Below are 12,245 nucleotides of genomic sequence, written 5' to 3' on the forward strand. Positions count from 1 at the left end.
AAAAGGATCTCAAATCTTAGGACTGGGAAGTTTTCAAGTGAGGTATGTAACTTGCTTTCTTTATCTGAACCATAGAGACAGGCTCAGGCTCCTTTGTGCTAAGGGTCCTAGAGTTCCTAGTTCGAGAAGATTATTCTAAATTTAATGTTGTAACTCTACCACAGGGCCTCCATTTAGACTATATTTTAAGTGTCACAGGATAAAACGATTCTATAAAATGTAGAAAGAGTAACAGGTTACCCCAAACTGAGCAGGGAATCATTACAAATATCCACACTCCTATTGGATGACCAGAGGCAAGCTAAGACAAATTTATCTCAGATAGGATCCCTTCAGAGCATGTATTCAAGATACATTAAGAACTTCATGAAAAGCTGGGCTGTTGCTCACTTGATAGAGTGAAGCAGTGGGTTTCATCTCCACGACCACATAAACTGGGCATTGTGGTTTACTTCTGTAGTCCTAGCATTGGAGCAGTGAAGGAGGAGAATCAGAAGTTCAAGGCCAGCCTGAGCTGTTTGAGACCCTGTCTCAAAGACAACAAAATAACCCCCAAATAACTTTATAATAATCACCATGTTCTCATCTGACATTACAGAAGACAAAGCAATTATCTATTGAAAGGTTCCCAATTCTGAGTGTCTTTTCCAGAACAGTTAAAAACACATTCAAGCCAGGCAGTGGTGGTGCACACCTTTAATCCCAGCACTCAGAAGGCAGAGCCAGGCAGATCTCTGTGAGTCTGAGGCCAGCCTGGTCTACAGAGCAAGACCCAGGACAGACACCAAACTACACGGAGAAACCCTGTCTCGAAAAACCAAAACCAAACCAAACCAAACAACAAAACAAAAAGCCCCCCAAAAACAAAAAAAAACAAAAACACATTCAAGATTGTCTTTCCACACCAACCAGTTTTTAGGGAGTTCAAACTGGACTATGGTTTGTGTGACTATGCAGATCAAAGCAGGGCTGCACCGCTGTACTGTGTGAACTAGACTAAAGGCAATAGTAATCACTGTAAGGCAGTGGTGAAAGTCCACCTACTATTTGGACTATTCTTGTATCTTAACTCTGGCATTGAGGCTTTGCTATTGGAAAGGCTGCAGAGCCAATTATGCTAGTATTATCTGCAGACCATTTGGGATATTTTTCAAACATGACAGGATCTGTTTACTTTCAGTTTGGACTGAAGACAGGGGATTCAGACAATGAAGAAAACACATCTTGTCTCATCTTTCCAAAGAACTTTAAGACTAGCACACAGACCTGGAAACCACTCAAAACACAGGCAAGACAGAGCCTTTCACACCTGATCCCTCAGAAGAAAACCCTGGTAGCTCACCAGAAAGACTGCATGGAGCACAGTATAGGATGATCTGGCTATTACACTCCCATGGCTCTTCTTTTGGGGCACTCTCCTCTGTGACTGTCAGTGGCTCCTGGCCCTCTTCCCCTATAGGCCCTTTTCCAGGATAGTACCTTCCCAAAGCTGTGGGTCAACCCAGCAAGTCATTTTTCCCCTGACAGGAGATGGGAACAGATCCATGGTGGTGCTTAGAGTTGCTGCCAGAACTCAATTTCTTCCCACCGATTTCTATGGATATGGAAGCATTTCACAGCCACTCTGAGGCTAGAGGCTGGCCTTGTCTTAGGTCATTTTTCATTTCCAGCGACACAACCTCACACTATGACTTCCCATTTATCATTGCCAGTTCCATCTGTGGGCAAGGGCTCCCCTTCTGTGATAATTTCTTAAGGCCACATACTAGTCTGGTCTAGTCACTTCCTCCTGACATTTGTTTTTGCCAGGCAGGTCCATGGGGAGTCTCTTTAGCCAACCCATGTCTGCCTCATGCTTTGTATTCTCTGATGCAGTAAGAACAGAGTGATAGGTGACAGTCAGAATGGTCTCCATGGATCTCAGTGTGAGCCTACCAGTGCATATTCAACATCATCACAGTCATGATGTAGAGGGAGAAGAAGCTGATGCTTACTTGGTGGCGGCCAAGCCAGGTAGGTCAAAGATTAGCACTGTGCCTGTCAGTCTCCTGAAGAGTCAGTCCTATGGGAACCAGAAGCAAAGCCTAAGAGCCCAAGAGCCAGGATGAACAGAGGGAACCTACTACAGTGACCAGGTGGCCCTCCTCTATCGAGAGCTAGTCAGGATTGCTGCTGGCCTGCACTTAGTGTGCCTTCAGGCCTAATCTAGACCAAGGGAAAGGGGGCCTATTTTGGTTCACAGGTACATCATGAGAAGTCTGTAGGGAAGAGCTTGAGGCAGCTGGTTAAGTTGCATTCACAACCCCCTATCAGAGGGAGTTGAATGCCTGTGCTCTCAGTGTGTTAGTCAATGTTCTATTGCTTGAAGAGACACCATGGTCACGGCAACTTTCACAAAGAAAAACCTTTAATTGGGGCCACCTTACAGTTTAGAGGTTTAGTCCATTATGATGATGGGAAGCATGGCGATATGCAGACAGACATGGTGCTGGAGAGGTAGCTGAGAGTCCTATATCCAGATCAGCAGAGAGCAGGAAGAGTAAGCCACTGGGTCTGGCTTGAGTTTCTGAAACCTCAAAGCTCATCCTCAGTGACACACTTCCTCCAATAAGGCCACACCTACTCCAACAGGGCCATGTATTCTAATCCTTCAAACAATGCCACTCCTTATTAGCCTATGGGGGCCATTTTCATTCAAACCTCCATACTCTACTCTCTGATTTCCATAAGCTTGTAGCCATGTCCTAATGCATTTTGCCCAATTTCAAAAGTCCCCACAGTCTGTCACAGTCTCAACACTGCTTAAAAGTCCACAGTTCAAAATGTCTGACACTCAGGGCAGTTTCTTAACTGTAACCCCCTGTAAAATCAAAATGAAAAAGGAGATCACATACTTCCAAAATACAATGGCACACGATACATCACCATTCCAAAAGGGAGGAAAGGGAGCATAATGAGGAAATACTGGACCAAAGCAAGACCAAAAACCAGCTGGGGGAACTCCAAACTCTACATCTCCTTGTCTGATGTCAAAGCTTTCTTCAGATCTCCAATTCCTTTCAGCTTTGTTGACTGAAGCATATTTCCTTCATCCTGTTAGCAGCTCACCTTGGTGGGTATACCATGACTTTGACATCTCCAACATCTTGGGGTCTCCATCAAAACCCACGCTTCATCTTCACAGCTTTACTTAATCACCTCTCTGAGCCTCCATGCAGGGACACCCTTGACACATACCTAGCCTCAGTGGCTTTCCTTAGTCACAGAGGAGATTCCAGAACCCCTTTCTTGTATCCTTGACTCTAAAGCCAGGCTATGTGGCTGAAGTTGCCAAGTTCTTCTATTTGCTAGGGCTGGAACATGCCCCCCCTCATTCAAACACATTTTTACCAGCTTTATGTTTTCAATGGTTTCCTTCACTTCCTAGGATTGGCTGCCCTAGAAATCACTCTGTAAACCAGGCTGACCTTGAATTCAGAAATCTGCCTGCCTCTGCATCTTGAGTGCTGGGATTGAAGGTGTGTGCTACCATATCTAGCCCTATGATTTTCTTTAAGTCATTTTCACAAGTTAGAAGCTAAGCTGGGTAGAATCTTGCCCTGAGGTTACCACTCCCTTTATTTCATTCAGCAGCATGCTTTTCTTTAATTTGTTTATCTCCTTGAGCACAGGACTTCCTGGTGCCTCCTTTCTTCTCAAACTGTACATTTTCTATTTTTCCTTTCTCAGCTTGTTCCTTTTCATTATATCTGCATAAGAGTGGCCACTAATAACCATGTGACATAATCAATGCTAGGCTGTTTTGAAATCTCCTTGACAATGTTGTTAATCCAAAACTCCTAAATTTAGCCTCAGGCAGATTTTTTTGGACAATGACAGAAAACAGCCACATTCATCACCAAAATATCATAAGAATAGTCTACAGGCCACATTCAAATCACTTTCAGCACCACTGTCTTCCATATACCTACTAGTATGACCCATTAAACTCTGCTTAAACTGTTCAACTACTTTCCTAATTCAAAATCCCAAAGACCACATCCCTTCAAACAAAAGCACAGCCAGGCCTATCACAGCAATGCCCAAGTCCCTGGAGTCAATTTTTGTCTTAGTCAGTGTTCTATTGTTATGGAAGACAACATGACCACAGAAACTTTTATAAATGAAAATATTTAATTGAGGCTGGCTTACAGTTCAGAGGTTTAGTCCACAATGGAAAGCATGGTAGCGTGCAGATAGACATGGTGCTAGAGAGGTAGCTGAGAGTCTTACATCTAGATCAGTAGGCAGCAGGAAGAGAGTGTGAGCCACTGGGCCTGGCTTGAGCATCCAAAACCTCAAAGCCCACCCCCAGTAATGCACTTCCTCCAATAAGGCCACACCTACTTCAACATGGCCACACATTCTAATCCTTCAAACAATGCCACTCCCTATGAGCTTATGGGGACCTTTTTCATTCAAACTACTACGGTTAGATTTCTCCATTTTATACAGACTGGGACCCAGGCCTAGGGAATGGTGCTACCCACTTTTAGGGTGGGTCTTCTCACTTCAATCACCTCAATCAAGGGTCAGAAACTATCCTAGTCAAGATGATTCCCAACAGGCATGCCCAGAGGTTTATCTCCTAGGTGATTCTGATACTGTCTACTCAATAATCAATATTAATTGTCAAAGAGACAATTATCACCACCAGAGATGTTGATAATGTATGCCCAGATGAGAAAGTACAACATCTTTTTAACTGGTATATAATAGTTGTACATCCTTGTAGGGTATAGAGTGATAATTTGATACATGTATGCCTTATGCAATGGTCAGGGTAAACAGAGTTTCTGCTTCCTTAAACACTTATCATTTCATTGTGTTGGAGAACCTTTGAATTCTTCTCTTCCTATGAAATGTATAATAAATTATGAACTACAGTCATCCTCCTGACCACATGATTCTTAATGAGAAAGAGCACAGAGCTGGTACCCAAGTATCTTGTTGAAATACTTCCTAAACTGAGAGGGAAACCTGCAAGAAATCACGAGAGTTGCCTGATGGAGAGGTCAGAAGAGGGGGTGGGGAATAAAAGCCACTGGGGCTTAAACCTGTTCCATGCAATGTTTCCTTCTTATACAAACAGCAACAGTGTCAAGTTGTGTGCCCAGTCACCTACCCTTTCTGGCCTATCTGGGTAACTCGGAGTTCTTCTCCATACTTGTTTTTGATCCATTTGATGCCTTGCAGTTGAGGATCAACCATAAGCGGCCAGCGCTCACAGTTGATAAGGATGGTGGCATTCTCCATGGACATGCGGTCAGCAGGGAGGCCCTCATTCTGCCAGGCAGCCACATCGGCATCATCAGTCAGCATCCTCAGGGGGTCCAGAGTGGAGGTGGTTGGGATGGGAACCTGATGAAGAGGGGACAGGCACACTCTGAATAGAAAACCCCATCTCTGTGCAGGAGAAACCACAGTATCTCACCACATAATGTAACCCCTTTAAAAGCAAGATCAACACCTCCCTGGCTGTGTAATTGTTACAGAAAGTATCTTGATAGATGAACAATAGAAATTTCTCCTGTAACCAGCTCTTTGCTCTTCAATATATTCGTCTTAATCAAATTCCTTCTACAGCTTATTTATGTCTTGTTTTTTAAAAAAAATTACTTATTGCATGTGTATGTATGTGTGTGGGTGTGCATGTGCTATGGCATGTGTTTGGAAGTAAGAGTATAATTTGGGGGAATTGGTTCTCTTCTTCTACTATGTGGGCCTCCATGATCTAACTCAGGTAGTTCTGAGCTATCTTGCCAGCCTGGTTATTTATATCTTTCATCTATACTATCCATAACCATGTGGACATTTGCCTCTCTGTCATTTGTCTCTGTTTCTCTTGTTGGTTTTCTGGTGGCAGTATTAGCACACACAAATCACTTTCCCCTCTCGTCTATTTTACAGCTTGTAAGGGCTCGGGAAGCTTCCTTCCCCCTACCCCAATCTTTCCTCCTCAAGGCTGCTCAGAAGGCCCCTCACCCAGTAAGCATACCTGCGGGGGCTCGCTGAGGAGCGCACCCCCAGCCCTGAGAACTCCGCCCATGTCCCTCTGTGTACCCTCAGAGCTAGAAAATCCTTTCCGTTCTTCTATTTTGGCCTCTCTCAGCCCTCCTAATTCTTCTATAAACAATCGTTTTCATTGACTTATATACTTTTAAAAGGAGGTAAAATTTACACAACGTGGAATGAACCATCGTAAAGCAGACAGTTTGGGGGAGGGGAGCACATTCTCAGTGTTACGCAGTCTCCAGCTCGATCCATCTTCTCCCAGGTATTTTCATGGCCCCAAAGGAAGCCACATACTCATTAAACAATCCCTCCCTGTGTCTCTCTACCACAAGCTCCTGGCAATTACCAATATGCTTTCTGTCTCTATAGATTTTCTGATTTTGGATATTTAATAAAAATGGAATCATAGAAGATGTGACCTTTTGTGTCTGGCCACTTCCATTTAGTGTAATACTTTAGAGGTTTAGACTTACACCCTTTAAACCCTTTGATTCAACTGTCTCTGCAGTTTTCTTTGCTTAGGTACCTCTGGAAAACTATGTAAACCTTTTTAACTCCTTTTCCTACAATGTTCAAGTGGTAGCCCTTGACAGCTCTAAATGTTGTCTCACAAAAATCATTAACTTACTTAAGACATTATGATATGTTTGTTTTTGTTTTGTTTTGGGTAACTCAATCACACAGGTTCTAGAGTATGAAATTTATAGCTGAGAACATCATGCCATGATGTGAAAGGTTAAACAAGTTTAAATGAAGAACACAGAAGGCCCATGCTAAAGCATCATGCTTTCTCTCTCTCTCTCTCTCTCTCTCTCTCTCTCTCTCTCTCTCTCTCTCTCTCTCTCTCTCTCCATCTTAACAATATATATATATATATCACTATGCCCAGCTTGAAACACATTTCTGATCTCAGGAGAATACTAAGGGACTGAATTCCCTTGAGAAGCTTGATATAGCCAAGGCATTGTGGTGGAGGCTGAGGCAGGAGGATTATGAGTTTGAGGTAGGCCTGATCTGATATACAGAGGAAACAAAAATAAAACAAAACACAGAAATGTGTTTTGACATGTTTTCTTTATAATCTTACAACTAAAACATTATTCTGGGATTCATAAACTTTACCAGACTGCTTGCTGTGTGGTTTGAATGTGTTCCCTAAAATTTAGGTGTTGACAACTTAATCCCTAGTGAGCAGGCCATTGTGGCTCTGCCCTGTAAATGGCTCCCATCGATAACATGGGAGTGAATTTGTTCCTGTTGAGTGAGTCACAGACATTAGTTTGGTCCCATCTTTCTCTCTGGCTCTCACTTTTTCTTCCTTTTCTGGCATGGGATGTCAAAGTACTGAGGTCCACAGCAGACTCACCAGACTGCAGCATCGTGAGCCAAGTAAATATCAGTTCTTTATTGATTAGCTGATCTCTAGCACTGTTTCAGCACTAGACAATAGACTGAGACACTGCCAAAGGCATCTATGGCATAAGAATGCTTATGCATCTCAAACAAGCCCACCTCCCTATGCTGCTAAGAGCCATGTATCTTCTCTCAGTTGATGGTTCTCCCATGGATGAATGAATTCACAGCTCAATGAGGGCTGTTAATTCAACTAGTTAGCACCACTAGTGCCACTAGCTTACTGTTGAACTAGTATCCATGCTTTTTACAGTACTGTAACCATTTTAAACCAGTCCATGAAATTATCATGTGGGTAGAATTTTATGAGCAGATCTGGGAAAATGTAGGCAGAGGACCATAATGCCTGCCAGTGTAGAGGATATGAGCGTGCATGTCCCAGGCCTGACACTCAGGTAGGAGTGTCAGTGCATATGCAAGGAGTACTGGAAGGTTTGGGCTCTGATGGACACATGATCTCAGTGGTACACACAGGCTGACAGTCAGGACAAATTCAGGCCATACGTACTTTCATCTGGCTCAGATAGGGTTTCCAGATCCCATCCATGAGGCTCTTCCGGTATTTTTTGGTAAAGAAACCCAAGTAGGAAACGAAAGCTGTAGTGAGAAGAATGTCTCCACATAACATCCTTTCCTGCTGTTTGAAGTTCTGCACAGCCTCAGCCCACCTGATGTTTTCAGAAGCGAGTCCTCCAACCTACCATTAAAGGGCAGAAAGGAGATAGAAGCATCAGACGGAGCCCGCAGAGCTGTGTATTTAATCAAGGAGGTCACACGCCATATGTCCATGGCACGGAGTCCCAGTAAACCATTGTGCATCCTTCTCCACCATGCGGCCCTTTCTATCAGCCATGTCCTGGTGGCAGGTGACACTCCAATGCACAAGACCCCACTCTGTGTTGTACGTCACATGGATGATAACAGATTCTGGATGCAGGCTGCAGGGCTCTGCCCTTTCTACATGTGGAGACGGCTCTACCAATTCCATAGGTTGTTGTGAGGACCAAAGATGTTCATGTGTGTTACCGCTCAGCACAGTGCCTGGTCTGTGTAGGACACATTAGAAAATTAGGCTTTTCTTCTTTCTTTTAAGTGTTGGAGATATGAAAATAAAGTCAAGTCCACGTGCCCTAAACAATTTTTCAGTGGGTGGGAAGATAGAGGTAAATAAAGGCAGTGATAGGAGGTGTGTACACGTGAGTGTGTACAAAGTGCCAGAGACTGCAGAACACATCTCTACTGGTCTGGCCCATATTTGGAAGCTACCTCTTTTCTTGGGAGGAGATTGTCATACATTGTTAGAGCTGGCAGAGCAAGATGCGATTTGCCAATCCAACATGGCCCTGCCCCATTCTTAGATTTGAACAGTGAAGTCCAAGTTTCCTTACAGAATCTCTGTTGGTGGGGACAGCAGTGACTTCGGAGCCTGTCTGTCCATATATCCAGCCCCATAGCCTCTCATGAAAATGTGTATGGCGAAGTCCCTATCTGATGGAAAAGGCTGTGCTGAGTTTTAGAAGTCAGGTGAGAAGCTAGATGGGAGGTGGGCTAGCCAGACTTGGCTGATTTCTTGCTTGTCAGCAGGGTGCCCTCTCTGAACCAAATTGTTTGGTGAAGTTGATCATCTCTAGGTTGTGCAGCAGCCTGTCTCATATAACTGTGGCGACACATTTTCCTATCTGACCTTGCATCCAAGCTGATAACAGGCTTTGAGATTGTTTAGGACTATGTACTCAACATGCTGTCCTACTATGTGCTCAGCCTGTTTAACTCTGACCTGCCTTTATGAGAACAATGTAACCAACCTCACCATGTTTTGCCCTTTCCACGTAATCAGCTAAGCTAGTAATAATCTAATAACCCAATAGTAATAACCTAAGATAGGGCATAGCTTTAATCTTAAATTATAAACTTCCATGCTCCTGACCCATATGTATATGCTGTGGTAATTATTTACCGAAAGCAAAATAACCTTAAAACAAATATCCCATAAGTACTGGAAGCAACATGTTATTGGTTGCTAAGATCTGTGTGGTTTTGAGTGCTATTCTGTGTCAGTCATGGTCAGTAAAATAACTTCTTCCCTGTAAAATTCAGTTAAAGAATCCTGTTAAAAAATATTCCCCATTTAATTCCTGTATCATTGATTTCTGTTCAGTAAACACAGAGACAATCTCTTGTTAGGGACAGACAGACAGCAGGTACAGGTCAGATAAGTACAGCAGACAGGCTACACACCATGAACATGAGACAGTGAAGACACAGGGGGAGAGAGATGGAGAATTCATACGTATTCTTGATCTAAACTACTCCAGGTGGAAATCTATTTTCTGTTTTAATGCAACATCAGAATATATAGCAACTGACACACGTGTGGACTGGTGTCTTCACTAAGCCATAGCTCAGTCCAGTGGTGGCTACAACACATGGCTTAAGGAAATATGGCTGTAGCTGGAATAAGTGAGGAAAGGAATTTATTATAATTCTCTTCTCTGTGGTGAGGGTGGTGCTGTGAAGACCACAGAGTGAAGAGAAATCATACTCAGTAGAAGCTGCTCTCTAGTCTCTGCAGCTGGATGTGAGAGAAATAAGAGCCATGAGGAATTTTCAAAGGCCACAGATTCTTTGACCTCTCATCAAAAGTGGATGCCCAAGTCAGACATGGTGGCTTACATCCATAGTCCCAAGACTCCAGAAGCTGAGGCAGGAAGACTGAGTTTACAACCAGCCTAGACTATAGAGTGAGAGCCTGTCTCCATGACGACAACAACAACAAAGCCAAGACACAAGGCAAAAATAAGAGTTATCCCTCCCCTGGACTTTGTAACTATTTAGACAGGCTAAGGTAGAAGCGACTGACACTGTGCTAGATTTTGGTCCCAGGTTTTATGAGAGTGACACATTCTACTTCCTGTCTCGGCACACTCACCTGTAGAGTACTGGGGTAGGATAGAACATATCTGATGACTTCATGGAGACAGAGAGAGGCCCTTCTGAGTTCACCCTACTAGCCTTACCTGCCAAGGTACCTATCAGGTGAAGGAAGTTATTCTGGACTCTCCAACCCAGCCCAGCCCCAGAACTGAATAACCTGAATTTTTCCAGCTTGGAGATAACACAGCAAGCTAAACACTACCCAAAGCCCTGCCCCCACAGGACTGTGAAATACTGTAGAATGATTACTGTGGTATTTGTCTCTTCTAAAACAGTTTGGTTTATTGCATTCCTCTGAGTGAAGAAGGAAAGTATCATTAGTCTGAATCTCATAAACAGAGCCTGGACTGTGAAGTCCCCCAACACCAGGTCCCAGCAAACAAATTCAGGAGACACAACATGCCACTTCAACCCCTCTAGTACTTTTTTCTGACCCCACACCTACCAATACCAGCTCTCTCCTACCCCAACCAAGGATGGCATATCTACATTTGCTCCCGAGTTAAGTTTTTTTTTGGGGTGTGTGTGTGTGTGATTTGTTATATAGCAACAGACATGCTAAAATAAACCCCTTTGTCCTGACATTTGGGCTTGTTTTCTCAGGAAGGCCAAAGCCTGCCCATCACTCCCCTATTTTCCTATGTGTACACACAGGTGTGCATGAATAAGGTCACATCCACAAATGTTCAGGGTCAGTGAGTTTCCTTCTTTTCTGCTTCTCAGTACCTAATCTTGCACATTATGATCAAATATTACATGGATAAGAACTCTGGAATTGACCACAGAATGCCAGCTTCTCTGGCCCAGGCATAAACAGGAAACATGGCCACACTTGCAGCAGCTGTCTAGTAGGTCCAGCATACCTGTCTGTCTAACTACCTCTTTACATCAGCTTTTTGACCAGAGATGACTGATAAGTCACACTTCTCAGGTCATAGTCTCTGCATCTCTGCACATTTTAATACTGCCCGCCCCCCTCTTCCCAAGGCCAGTCAAAGCTGCACTGAGCTGAGCTCATCTAGTCAACACCTCTGGGGCACTTGACAAAGTCTGCTAAAGTAATTAGAGCTCAGACTCACCAGGCGGTTTGCAAGGGAGATGGTGCCTGCGGTCACTTCTGCTTCTTGCTGACACTTGAGTTTCTCTGCTGTTGCTTTCTCAAACTTGGCAGTGAGCTTGGCCAGGTTTTCATTAAGATGCTGTGGAGGAAGGAATGTAAAGTTGATCAGTAATTACAATAGTGGCTACCTCTAGTGCTTCCAAGATAAGGCTTCATGAGAAGAGGATTCTGAAAGGAATGCCTGGTAGCAGGAGGAAGGCCCAGAGACTAAGAACAACAGGAATCGGGGAGGGAAGGAAGCCACATGGGGTCATCTCAGGTAGCACCCCAGAGACAACCTCAGTGTCTTCCTGCAGGGGGCGCCTGGGATGAAAGCCCAGAGATGTCTGATCAAAGTTGAGCACTCCTGGCTTGTGTGAAAGGCAATGAGGTGGGATGGGCATGGAGCAGAGGAAGGGGACAGAAAAAGTCCCACCTCTCCTTGGCTCCTTGGGAAGGGGTTCAGTGAGTTTACAAAGCACAGGTATTGCTGTTGGAGGCAAAAGCACATCACAGCTGGAGAAGCAAGAATATAGCTGCAGGCCCCGGGGGACTTGGGAGTGCCGCTGACCAGATGTGCCACACTGGGCTGAGGCTGGGCTAGCTGGAACTTTAACTTAGCCCTCACCTATTTTCCACCATCATCATAAAGGGCTGGATGGTTTTTTTTAGACAAGACATAGCTTCAATTTTCCTCTGAATTTATCAGGAATTGAGAATGGAAACATGACACTTGCCACTTTCA

General features: G+C 44.1%; 1 protein-coding gene across 1 annotated transcript in view; it reads right to left on the minus strand.

The window, feature by feature from the left end:
- Positions 1 to 12,245, minus strand: part of Dnah9 (dynein axonemal heavy chain 9) — a 349,307-nt gene that overhangs the window by 72,806 nt on the left and 264,256 nt on the right. The window contains exons 51-53 of the mRNA XM_036196748.1: positions 11,481 to 11,600; positions 7,976 to 8,164; positions 5,165 to 5,400 (exon numbers count right to left, since the gene is read on the minus strand). Of these exons, the coding sequence (XP_036052641.1) occupies positions 5,165 to 5,400; positions 7,976 to 8,164; positions 11,481 to 11,600 (545 nt within the window). The remainder of the gene's footprint in view (positions 1 to 5,164; positions 5,401 to 7,975; positions 8,165 to 11,480; positions 11,601 to 12,245) is intronic.

The sequence above is a fragment of the Onychomys torridus genome, chromosome 8 (genome assembly GCF_903995425.1).
Source record: "Onychomys torridus chromosome 8, mOncTor1.1, whole genome shotgun sequence".
In the NCBI taxonomy this organism is placed as follows: domain Eukaryota; kingdom Metazoa; phylum Chordata; class Mammalia; order Rodentia; family Cricetidae; genus Onychomys; species Onychomys torridus.